Below are 13,797 nucleotides of genomic sequence, written 5' to 3' on the forward strand. Positions count from 1 at the left end.
CGTCCTCATATCCCAACCCCCTATTCCTACCTCCTATCCCGTCCTCTTATCCCTTCTCCTTTCTCGTGCTCCTATCCCGTCCTCCTATCCCGTCCTCCTAGCCCGACCTCCTATCCCGACCTCCTATCCCATCCTCCTATCCCATCCTCCTATCCCATCTTCCTTTCTTGTCCTCATATTCCGACCTCCTATCCCGTCCTCCTATCCCATCCTCCTATCTCATCCTCCTATCTTGACCTCCTATCTCGACCTCCTATCCTGACCATCCCGTCCCGACCATCACGTCCTCCTATCTCGACCTCCCATCTCGACCTCCCATCACGTCCTCATATCCTGACCTGTAATATGTGTACCAGGTATTGAAATATCTACAGCCGTACGGATATTATATGAGAACATACATTTCCCATTGATTTGCATGGGACATTAAACAAAAATCCTGACCCTCACAAATGGGGGTAGTTAAGGGTTAAATTAACTATCCTATATTTTAAGTGAACATATAAGTAACATGTGACCAAGCATTATGGAAATATCTCCAGCCATTTGGAAGTTATACAGTAACATATATTTCCCATTGACTTGCATGGGACTTTAAACATAAACCCCGCCCCTGGCAAATGGGGGGTGAGCAAGGGTTAAATCACCTATCCTATGTTTGTTGTTGACATAAGTAACATGTGTGCCAAGTTTCATGTTAATATCTTCAGCCGTTTGGACGTGATGCTGGAACATACACATACATACACACACACATACATTGAGTTTTCTATATATAGATTTGCAGTATTACAGGTTAGACAATGGAGCAGGGGGGCCCAAGGCAATCTTTAGTCCACAGGACAGCCTTTGGTGCAGGGGCACCACAAATAACCTCCCATTGCACCAGTTTCAGTATGCCCAGGTGCATAGCTGGGGGCTATTGGGACATCACAAAGTCATTTTGTCTTAGCTCGGGTATTTAGATTCAGTGCTAGGGTAATGTATTAAATCTGGAGGAAGGAAAACTATGCTCCAACTCAGCGCACCCCTATTCAGCTCTCTATATCCTTCATACAGTGGGGTTGCTTATATACAAATCATTATAGACATCTTAGCCCACAGCCTTTAAGACGGTTAAAACAGGTGTCCAGCTCCACCAGTCATAGGTCAATTCCTCCGGCAAAACTCCCACCGAGTAATAAACCCAACGTATTCCCTTCTTTCCTAATAGCCTGGTTCACTTCCACTTGTATGAAGAAAACAAAACAGCAGCAGCTGTAATGAAAGCGATGTTTACTCCATAGCCAGTAAATGAATGCGGCTGAATAATGTCCCTGCCCGTCCTGCTAACCGCGCGCTGGAAAAATACAAATAGCTGATAGGCTATAATGATGCTCGCTGCGGATTTCCAGCAAAATTCCTATTCTGTTTAATACACCTTATGATGCTGAATCTCATTCTCTCCCATTGCCAATTCATCATTTTTAGCTGCTTATTCCAACATTATGCTGTTTTTTTTAGTTTTTTTTTGCCTGCATCGTAGTACAGACCAAAGTCACCTCTGTTATTTTTGTTAAAAAAATAAGAAGCATTGCGCCTGGGTAATTTAAAATATCCATGTACAACATCTTTATTTTTTTTGTTTATTTAATTTTTTTTTTTGTTTTTTTTTTTTGGCAAAAAAAAAAAACATCAAACAAAATCCAAAAAGTCGAGAATATACATAGTAAATAAAACATAATTATTTTACTGTTTACATTTATTTTTAATTTTTTTTATTTTTATTGGGAAAAACGTGACATTAACATTCCATTACATTGCTTATACAGTACATTTTTTTTATCCTACAGTTCTTGGATAATGTGGTGCAAACTACTGCATGTATGAAAAGGAGACGAATGATCGGAAGGGTGCAGCGATATATTATCTATCCTTAGATCCGATAGTGCAGTCAATTGCAATAGTCTTGATCTCAATCTGATAGACTGAGTTGTCCGCTTAATATAATATGTGTATCCTATCATTGACATTCATCATGGAGAACCTTGGTTGCCTGATTTTAACATATCCGGCTATAGGGTTTGTGTTTCCTAACATTGTTAAGTAGTAGGCTCGACAAATATGGTGACTAATGTTTTGCATTGAGAATTTCACATATCATACAAGTATTATGTACTGTTTTATTGTTTTTAAGTTTGTGTGATGTATAGAACATTGTTGATCTTTTCATCTGGTATAACTGTATGTTTACAGACCTGACCTAAGAGAAAAACTATTGGGTTGTTTTAAGATGCATGGGTATAGCTGTCCAATATTTTTGAAGAAGGAAAGACTAGAAGAAGGCCACTACCAAAATTTTAGGTAGAAGAAAAATGATGCCCAGCACTCACCACTAATGCACAGCGAAGATTTATTATGCCATAGTGTGGTACAAGGACACGTTTTGGCATAGGAGCCTTCCTCAGCTGCCTGCCAAGGCCGACAGCTGAGGAAGGCTCCTACGCCGAAACGCGTCCTTGTACCACTCTATGGCATAATAAATCTTCACTGTGCATCACTGGTGAGTGCTGGGTATCATCTTTTTTCTACATGTGGCTTTACCCTACCTTGTGCACCACTGCAGATCCCACGGAAGTACCGCCATATGCCTATATTGAAACTACCATGACTTTCTCTAGAACACATCCTATAAAGCAATGGTCCTCAAACTGTGGAACTTCAGATGCTGTAAAACTACAACTCCTAGCATGCTAGGAGTTGTAGTTGTGGAACATCAGGAGGTTCTGTTGGGATGTCATTAGGTTGTGTTGGAATGTCATTTTGCCACCATTGAAGCATTGGACTTCCAGCCAACTGGAGGTCCACAGTTTGGAGACCACAGCTATAGACATACACTAAAGCTTCAAAGGTGATCAAATGGCCTTCCAACAGAACATAGTATGGTTGAAAAAAGACATATGTCCATCAAGTTCAACCTTATACCTCTACAGAATGTGTCCCATGGTGGCGTGGGGTTTATATTAAGTCAAAGGGGTTCTATTGATCATCTCATCATAGCATATCTGTATTACTGTACGACTCAATGAGAGTGAATGACAGCCAAACATATGTTACTATGTTGGCATTCCCCTCTTAACCCCACCTTCTCCTGTGGCAGCCAGCTGCTGTGCCATACCCCCACCTTCTCCTCTGGCTGCATGTTGCTGTGTCATAACCCCAACTCCTTCTATGGCTGCCGGAGCGCACAGGGAGACACAGGCTGGGTGTGAATGTAATGGCACAGCATTCTCCCCTGGCCTAAGTAGTAGGCTCGACAAATATGGTGACTAATGTTTTGCATTTAGACTGTCACATATAAAAAAAAAAGTACATATACTGTTTTATTGTTTTTAAGTTTATGAAGTGAAGAACCTTATTGATCTTTTTCTCTGATAAATCAAGAGGGGGGGGGGGTCAAGGGGGGAAGTATGAGGCATGGGGGGGATAAGGGGGGTAATGATGTGGATCAGGAGATGGTCAAGATGGGGGTAATGATGTGGCACAGGATGTGGTCAAAAGGGGGATTTAATGGCACAAGGGAGGATCGAGGGAGAAATCATGTGGCACAGGGGGTAATAAAGGGGGGGGGGGTTGAAATCACACAGTGGGGTTCAAGGTGAAAACTGATGTGACAAAGAGGGGTGTTCAAGGGGGGAGATGAAGTGGCACAGGGTGGTCAAGGGGGGAATTAAATGGCACAAGGGGGGGTAATTAAATGGCAGCCACATTTGTAATGCTGATACTGGATATCTGGTATCATGTGCGTCATAGGATGTGCAACGTGATATGTGCAATTGTAGGTATGGACAGGGGGTCAAACTATGCATGGCTAGAGGGTGGTAGAGGGTCGATGGGGGCCCACCTGGCACCAGGGTGGAATGCAATTTCTACCCCTTTATATCCTATGCAGTAATGCCCCTGACACATACACTGTATTACAATGACTACCTACCCCTCTATAGCTTTCATATGCAAAGACAGCAAAGTTATAGCAATTGAAATTGGACCTGGCTGAAGGCTTGGCCCTTAGAGTAGTTCTTCTCGTTGGGCCCAAGGTACCTAATGCTTTCTATAGGCAAAAAGGACACTTTTTTTTTTTTTTTTTTACTCAGACCAAGGTTCAACATATTGTACATACTGTATATATTTTGTCAAACAAAAATGCTTACAATAGATTCAGTTTTCATTAGGCTCAAATTTGCATGTTCACATTTATCAGACATATGCAAGATTTGGTTTGGCCATCGTCAAAAATACTACTAACCAAGGCCGATACGTCTGCCTAGAATACATTCTGAAAAACATAGTAACCACCCAGCATTGTGTATTTTTAATACAGTAGACTCTATGGCAGTGGTCTCCAAACCATGGACCTCCAGCTGTTGCAAAACGGCAAGTACCAGCATGCCCGGACAGCCGTTGGCTGTCCGGGCATGGTGGGAGTTGTAGTTTTGCAACAGCTGGAGGTCCACAGTTTCCATACCCCTGCTCTATGGCATAAGGCAACAGACAACTAGCAAAGACATGAATGCAACATACCTAACATACACAAGTAACATATACGTATATATGTATAGGCAGACAGCAAAACAGCTTGCTTATATTATGGGTACACATGTACAGAAAAAAACCAAAAAAATTGTGACTATGGCAAATACGTGTGCAAAAAGAAAAAAAATGACAGGTAATATATGATATTTTAATAAAATATAGTAATACTTTCTATTATAAATTGATAGTTGACTTGCAATATAAGAGTATTCTTCTTACTATGTCTTTTATCGTCGAACTTTACAAATAGAAAAAGTATATTTTACTTAATCCATTTCTTTATCTACAAATATAATTTTTATTTTTTAAGGTTTAATGGGAAGAAAAAACATCTATATTTATAATAAAAATATAAGTTATTCCTTTTTATTTTGTAATAACGCTGACTATTTTGTTTTATTATTATTTGTTGAAATTATTGACTGTATTCAATAAAGAATTGGTGGTTGCAAATGGTACACACATTTTTTTTTTTTTATTCGGTGTAAAAAAGTGAGGTATGGAAAAAAATATATTATATTTTAAAGGAACTTACACTATTTGGAGTCAATGGCTGAGATATGGAATGTCCATACCTTAGTTTGAATCCCCAGCAATAAAATTCTCCTTGACTATAAACATACCCAAAAATATACCCAAGCCAGAAGAGTATTTGGGACCAAAATATTGATGTACTGTGGCTGAGCAGGAACCTGCTACCTGAAGGGTCTGTAGTGCTCGACTAAATACAGTGGCCCATTCTATTCAATGGTCAATGTGGGCAGCTTCAGGTTGTTGGAACCCCACATATTGAATACCAATGACCTATTGTAAGAATAGACCATCTTTAGACCACTTTAGAAATCTCCATAGTCCACTTTAGCTCATATGACAGGCAGAAATGTTGGCAACCGTAGCATGATTGACTACAATGTGAGCCGTGAATCTATGATTGATCTCTAGTATTCATAATATATATTTAGTTTAACATTTCCCTTTTGTTCTAGAATTGTAGTAAGGTAAGTAATGCAAAAATGTGGCCACACTAGTCATCCCAAAGGTTAGCTTGCTCTCTGGTGCCATCTATTGGGGACAACTTTAGCAAATTCCTAGTCTTGTTTCAAGACACTTAAAGGGTTCAAGCATTGACTTACAGGCAGAGCTAGAAGGCAAATCAAGGACCTTGTGCCTAAGGGGGCCCCAAGGCACATCAGCCCCATAAGAGACCAATATTAGAAATGGTACATGGGCCCTGTTGCAGATTTTGCTTTGGGGCCCTTAAGCTACAATTTATGTCCCTGCTTGCAGGAATGCTACCTTCAATATTTAGCACCATGGATCAAGCCTCCTTGAGTCTGGAGGAGAGCAATTTTGCATATTTTTTCACCCTACAAAAGAGCATTTTATGGCCTTCTAGACTCCACACGCAAGTTTGGTGCTCAAGGAGAACCATTACCTCCTTCATTGAAAATAGAGAATTTTTACGGGAAAGATAGGACAGGTCCCAATTGGGAAAGTGTATGGGTGTCATTTCATCTACGAAATCCTGTGGGTCTGAGTTGTGTTAGATGCCCTTAAAGGGCTTTTCCAATTTTGAGAAGTTATCTGTCCATTGCATGCGTGCCGCCATTTTATTCATTCTCTAAGGGAGCAGCAAAAACAGCCGACTGCTATACTTGGCTATCTCTGGCAGCTTCTATAAAGAATGAATGCAGTAGCGGCATGCATGTGCGACCCTGTGCTCCATTCTAACAGGGGACGCTGGTCCCTGTTCTCCAACCTGTGAATAGAAGATAACTTTCCATGATGGGAAAACACATTCAAGCCTTAGAGGGAACTTATCATGATGAGCCACGGCAGGAGATGTTTAATCGTCCTACACAATCTCGTAATCCAATACTTGACCCGAGACTGATGCAATCAGAAGTTGAAATGTAGGAAGCCTCATGCAAGTCTATGGGACTCCCAACATTCTGACTCTTGTCAGTCTCGGGGTAAGTCTTGCGCTACTTTATTGTGCAGGACATTTAAACATCCTGTCACGGCTCATTGTGGCAGTGCCTATTTAAGGACCCTCCTGGTGACAGACTCTCAAAATCTTTAGAAATTCTTAAAATCTAGCTATTCAAAGCTGAACAGAAGATCCACAGTTCTTCCCAGCTTGGTCCTCAGCAGAAGTGCAATAGTGAAACTGCAGTCATAGTTGTGTGCCGGCACTGGGTTGTGCCATGGTCAGTACAGAAGTGTCCACCCTTCTCTCTCCACCAGGACTCAAATTTCTCACAATTTAACTCTAGTTAATTATCAGACATGCTTGCAAAACCCTAAAAAGTTTGTAATTCACTTGACAACAACTAGCCAGCCTTGTATAGACTCACATAGTATATACAACGTGTGAGAGAGTAACATGGTTATCACATGCCACTCATCTCGGGATATGTTGACCCTAAAGGAGAGGTAAGAAAGGACACATCTGAACATTATCTAATGCTTTTCTATTAATATGCTAACAACTAACCCTGAATAAGGAAACTGTATTTTCTTGTACAGTAATACAGTAGATTTTGCGTCATATTTATCTTGAAAATCATCATTGGAAAAAAAAATAAAAAAATAACAAACAAAAAAATTATAAAAAGATTTACGTTTATATTGAACAAATGAACAGTACAATCTGATATTTTTTCCCTAAGTGTAGTTTATACCAAGTGAACTTAGGTTGACCTGAATTTAATAAGACTACATAAGAACATTATGTTCAGCAGTGTGCGTAGACCATTGCCTGTCATAAAAATAAAAAAAAGAAGCCAGTTTTTACTTTTCTTTGAAAGTCAAAACAAGCTGGTGTCAGAATATAGTCCTATAAAGAGAATATACAGTATATATATATATTATTTACAGCATATGTATATGTACATTTATCTTATATTTAATGCTTTTTTTGTAAAACATAGAAAAGCAACCAGCGCCGCACATTATGTAAACTCACAAAGTGTACTATTAACACACAGGAAGCATAAATAGGGGTAAAGAAAAAAAAAAAAGAAGAGAAAATGACGCGAATAAAACATGTTAAATACAGAATAGTTTTTTGATTTTTTGCTTTTAAATAAAAAAATAAATAAAATCATTACATATGTATTTTCACATACCAGTTGTACAAACAATAAATTATTTCTCAGATTTTTTTTTTTTCTTCAGTGCGGCATTGCAATTGAAGGAGAATGATAAGTTAGGTGACTTTACATATTGTAAATGACAAATTTTTGAATATTTAGAATTTGCTTCTCGATTTTCTAAAACGATTTGAAAGACAGACGGATGTTATCAAGCACATTTTCATTTACTTGGAAAAGTCACAATATAGCGTTTTTTTTTTTGTTTTGTTTTGTTTTTAGCCCTAATTTAAATGTTCCAAATATGACATTTTCGATAAAAAAATTGAATATTAAGAACAAAACTAAAGCCTAATTTATTATTTGGCCATATGTCTCCTTTATTGCCTTTGTAGATATTTTCTTCTTTTATTTATTTATATATTTATTTTTTTTAATTATTTTTACATTTATTTTGCACATAGTAACTCAATGAAACCTTAGTGAAGGTTGGTATTTGAGATGTTATTTGTTTTATTCTTTTTACCAACTGTGAGGATGCAGTCTTTTAATAAGCCTTTGGTAACTGGAAACCTCCAAATCTCAGAACAATGTCCTTGTCACTGAGAAAAATGATACTGCCGGGGACACTTTATATAACGCTTACTGCCATTTGCGTACACTACGTATTGATTTTTGTTTTTCTTAGTACATAATCAATACAGTTAGGATCAAAAAGGTCTTCTAGTTTACCAAATTTTATTTGTTGTTATTGCTCTTGTTTTTGCTTTTATTTCAATGAGGACAAGAATGTGGAATACCTAATAATATTTAATGCTCTGGGTCCATTCCTTATCTCTCTTATTTTCTAAATTTATGATGTCTGTAAAGTATAGGAGCGTTGGTTCTTATTTCTTACATCAAAACCGACCTAAGCTGCGGTACTTTTTTGTTGAGCTTCTTAGAACCTATCTGTGTGGAATAAACTCCTTGGTATCAAATATGAATATTTTCAAAATTATATTTAGATGACCAAACATAATTATAGCATTGGTTAAGTTTATAAAAGTTTATGGCGAGTGCACAATAACACATCTAAAGAACAAATGGTTCAATTGACTTTTTGGAAACTAGTATTCTTACTGGGAAGCGGTAGAGATGTTACACTATTATGTTTTCCACAAATTTACTTCTCCAAGTAACTGGTAGCACCATGTAGTATTTGTAAGATCATTACATGGAGAAACACAACATCTGCAGAAGGTCTTTTGTTCAACAGGAAAGTATATTACTTGTCTTAAGATAATCTGCTGTCATGGTAACAAATTATTTTTTTCTTGCATTTTCTGTTTTTTTTAATAACTTTTCATCACAATGTTTACACAGTATAATAACCTTTCTATAGAAATACACTTTGTTCCAACTAAAGGGAATGTCAATTACCTAAGATATCTATTCGTCTGCTTTTATTTCAAATCGGAAATGTCAATGCCCTTTAAGTTTTGAGAGTTTAGGCAGAAATGCATATCTGTACCTTACGTTTCAATAGGTTGTTCTAACTTGTAAACAAACACCTTTTGAAATATCACGCTTGTTCTAGAATGAAGATCTGTCGCTCAAGGTCGGTTCGTCAGGAAAATAAAAAAATGATGAAAGTTAAGATGTTGCACTGAAAATCAGCAACAAGCTCCGTTTTTTGTTTGTTTGTTTGTTCCAGTAAATATCCACAGCTGTTTTTTTTTTTTTTTTTTTAGAGAGAATTGGAGAAATGTAGCTGTAGATCTACTTTGGTCAATCACCGTTCTTAAGAAGCAAGTGATATATAAAGTGACACACCTAATGACACATATGTACAAAACACCAGAAAGATAACCTACGACATGCCGTCCACAAGTATATTTTAGCAGATGTTCCTGAAGGCTTTCTTCTTGAGAGGTAGGCGATGCGAGCGAGACATTAAGGAAGCCGGCATCCATTCCATCACCTACAATTTGTGGTTTGTTAAGCAGTTCCTTTCCACCTTCAAGGTTGGTTGCAGAGCCAATGTCTTCATGGTGGCCCAAATATTGTACAGCCCTTAAGTTATTTTGGTTGAGCTCAAACCAAACCTTAGCCAACATTGACGTGCTAGATCTACTTTTTTACGGCAGAAAAAAAAACGTGTCACTTGAGACACTGTCTATCCTTTGGCTAACATTTTTTCAGTAAGCATTGCTTAAATGCTGATGGTCTTTGAGAAAGCAGACATCCTTTAGCTAGTTTTCCTTGTCCATCTTGGCATTGGACAGTCCTGGTGTGCCATCCAGTGTCACATGTTCTAGAGCAAGATAACCAAGGACCAGTCACCCACTGAGGTTGGGAACTTTGGGGAACTACGTTATTGTTAATGCTGTTTGTGGCTGTACCTTGTTTCGATGGTACAAAAAAACTATAACGTACATCGATTGGTTTACTAATGTCTGTTGCGAGAATCTGTACAATTAGAACTTCCTTCGTAAAGGAATGGCCCATACTGTGAAAGGAATCTTCAGCATGGCTCCAGCCACTGTAGTTCATGGCAAAGCTGTTCATTTCAAAGATGTTTTCAGATGTTGATATCATATATTTTCCATTAATGATGTAATCCCCTGTCTTTTTCTTTAATGCTAAGTAGGCAGTAAACTTAGTCTGGTCTTTGGCCTTGTATTGTCTCACTTTTATATGGGTTGCTCCTTCTGGAATCTTGACAATATCCGTGTAGCCTTTGCTGTAAGCAAATTAAAGTCATAAACATGTTATTTATTGTCTATAAACCACACAAATACACCATAAAACAGAAGTAAGACAACTACTACTGGGCACCAGCTAAGGAACACAAGTGTATTTTTATCATTTGAGGACTCATTGTAAAATGGACTCTTTGGTAGATTGCCTTATGTCTATTATGGATGCCCTCTTTATGAGTTATTACTAAATTACTACAGTACTTCCAAGGTCAAAGAGATATATAGATAAATAGATAGATAGAAAGACAGACAGACAGATTAGATCGATAGATAGATAGGTGACAGATATATAGATAGATTGATAGATGATAGATAAATATATATATAGATAGATATAAAATATATAGAATTTAGCTTGTATTTATGAAGGGGGACATTCATTGAAACCTGTCCAGAGGAAAAGTTGCTGAGTTGCCCATAGCAACCAATCAGATTGCTCCTTAAATTTTTGAAAAGGCCTCTGAAAACGAAAGAAGCGATCTGGACAGGTTTTGATAAATCTCTCCCAAATTGTCTTTATAAAAGATAAACTCACCCTTGGTAACTAAGTGACAGTAGTTGAAGGCCTAGAGGATTACACAATACCCTAGTGATCTACTGCGATGCAAAATTTGGTAAGTTATTTGTTACATAGTATGCAAAGAAATTGTAATGAACTGTCTATTAGTTTCCAGAATATTATTAATTTTTTGGGGCACTATGCTTAAAAGGGTTACCTAGGATTAGAAAAACAGAGCTAATTTCTTTCAAAAATAGCACCACACCTGTTCCCAGCTTGTGAGTGGTATTACAACTTGGTTCCATTCCCTTTAATGGAACTGAGCTACAATATCACACACAGCCTATAGACGGGGTAGTGCTTTCTTTTTGAAGAAACCATCTTTGTTATTCTAATTCCTAGATAACCCCTTTAAGATCTGCAACATATTAGAATTAGAACATATTATTTGCCCAGAATTTTTTTTACAGTACCTTTCTTGGCAATTGACATTAGGTACTTGTCAATAAGAAGGATACAAATGGGAAGACATACAATGACAGGATGAGATTATACAGGGTTTACTAATAGTCTGTAATCATGGAGAAACATTGATAGGCATAGGAGCTGCTTACAATAAACAAAGAGAGATTTTTAATCAAAAAAATGTTCTGCTTATTACACAACCTTACAACATTGACCTTACTTCCTATCAGCGCCAATGACTTTATTAGAACCATTACTGAAGACCCAACTAGTTTTGAGTGGCCTTTGTACTGCAGTGCTAGACCGTATTCTACCAATATATAAAAATAAATGCCAAAAATAGGCAAATTCAACTCCAGTGCCTAAAAGCATAATATATCATCCAAAGAAAACAATCACATTTTCTTCCCCGGAGACTTTGTTTGATAAAATGATTCGTTGGCTTCATTTTTGTAAAGACACATTAACTTTCTGTGGAGGATTCCTCCGTTTAGCTCACTTCCAATAAAACTAGAAAATGGTTTGTATTTCAATTGCTGGATGAGATAATCTGCTGTCACTTGCAGAACATCACTAGAATATCTCCACGACCGGCACCAAAATCTACAAAGCCGATCGAGTGCTTACGGTGCATCCACACTGATGCTTTTAGCATATGGGCCATAGAGTAGGATTGCCATCATTCAGCTTTTATCGAGTGGCTGATTTAACTTATGAAAGCATTTTGGTATAAAAGGAATGCTTTTAGCTGGAGTCTTTGAATTTTATAGTAAGGACAACTTCTAAATTATAGATCTGCTTCATTCCAATTTTAGATGTACGTTTGAGGTTTTTCTTAGTCATAAATCATTTCTTTAGAATTTGATTTCCAATGCTGGGTGGAATTTAATATACAGCAGATGTACAAAATAAAAAGCTCACAAATTGGCTTTGTAGGATGATTTGTTGCGATAGTCAATAAAATATTAACTTATCTGTCCTGGATCTAAACATTTGGAGAAATCTACCATATGGACATTCATTTTTTACTTGACTGTGGTCGAGTTGCTGTTCCAGGCATAGCCACTTGTAGTGATGTGCCTAGAAAAACATTGATGGAGTTATGATCCTTTGTTCTGCTTATTGGTGGGAGATCCAGGGTTTGAACACCCACTGATTATACTTTGATGGCCTATCTTAGTGAAGTATTTCAGAGTATTCATTTTATACTTAGAATAGCTCCCATTGGCATACAAAATAAAATAAAATACTCACCTGCTTCTGATCCCCCACTTGTACTGATCCCCGCTGCCGATAGCTTCCTGTTCTCTGTTCTGACATACAGTAAATGCCGGTTCAACAACCTGTGGCTGAGGGGGATCACCACTAGAGAATGGGCATTTTTTATGTGTCAGAACGGAGAGTAGGAAGCACTCGAAACTGGCATTGGGGGATGATCAATATCCACTCTGTGCACTGTCTCAAAATTTATGTTTTCCCCTTGAAAAGTTGCTTACAGGGCTGTATACTTCATTATTCATACATCTGTAGTACAAAAAACTGCAAAGCTCCATAGTATATTGAAGGCACACTGAGGTACTTTATGGACCCATGCCAAGCTATGTGTCTAAAGATCAAGCCATTGGTTTAAAGGAGTACTGTGGTGCTGAACAATTTATTCCCCATCCAAAGGATAGGGGATAAGTGTCTTATCGCGGGGGTTTGACCAATGGGACCCCCCCCCCTGTGATCTACTGCCTGACACGACCTCTGCATAAAGCTGTGGTTAACATGCCCCTCTATGTATCTCTATGGGAGAGTATGAGATACACAAACTCTGTATCTCCGGCTCTCGCATAGAGATGCATGGAGGGGATGTGTTGGCCACTGCTTCATGCGGGGGTTGACACAGCGCCGTTCATGCGGAGAGAGATTGTGGGGGGTCACAGCAGTCGAACTTCCCACGATCAGACACTTATCCCCTTTAAGTATTCCTCAGAACTCCCCACAGTACTCCTTTAATGGGCAAGACAAGTGATGTCCAAGTTTCTAACAATTATCCACTTAACTTTCCTCTCATCAAACAATGTAAAGGGTAGAAGAACAAGATAGATTGGCTGCTTATGGTCAGGGCTCTCCTTAGGTTGGATGGTGCTTTGTGCAGAACCTTTTATCGAAAGCCCCCTTATGGGGTTTAGTATAGCGAACAAATACCAGTGCCATAAAGTGTCTGAATAACAATGCTAGCGATGGCCTAAATAAAATAGCTTAGTTGAATGAAGAGACTGCAGATGCCCCTTCATAACTTAAAGCAAAAAAGGAGGGGGTGCAAGCTCCAAGTGCCAAAGTCACCACTGTCTATAATAATCACAGAGAGACAGCGTTTGGCACAGCGAGGAGAGAAATGCATTCACTGTTAAAATATCCCTTTTGGTGTGTAACT

The 13,797-nt window shown here is 38.2% G+C and overlaps 1 protein-coding gene and 1 long non-coding RNA gene across 2 annotated transcripts in view; one reads left to right on the top strand and one right to left on the bottom strand.

Annotated features, from left to right (window-relative positions):
* Positions 1-9,526, top strand: part of LOC130357096 (uncharacterized) — a 97,946-nt gene extending 88,420 nt beyond the window's left edge. Inside the window, exon 4 of the long non-coding RNA XR_008889105.1 lies at positions 9,401-9,526. This is a non-coding gene — a long non-coding RNA (uncharacterized LOC130357096). The remainder of the gene's footprint in view (positions 1-9,400) is intronic.
* Positions 4,084-13,797, bottom strand: part of ADAMTS5 (ADAM metallopeptidase with thrombospondin type 1 motif 5) — a 104,099-nt gene continuing 94,385 nt past the window's right edge. Inside the window, exon 8 of the mRNA XM_056559461.1 lies at positions 4,084-10,392. Coding sequence (XP_056415436.1) covers positions 9,837-10,392 — 556 coding nt within the window. The 3' untranslated portion in view covers positions 4,084-9,836. The remainder of the gene's footprint in view (positions 10,393-13,797) is intronic.

Source organism: Hyla sarda, chromosome 2, assembly GCF_029499605.1.
Source record: "Hyla sarda isolate aHylSar1 chromosome 2, aHylSar1.hap1, whole genome shotgun sequence".
In the NCBI taxonomy this organism is placed as follows: Eukaryota; Metazoa; Chordata; class Amphibia; order Anura; family Hylidae; genus Hyla; species Hyla sarda.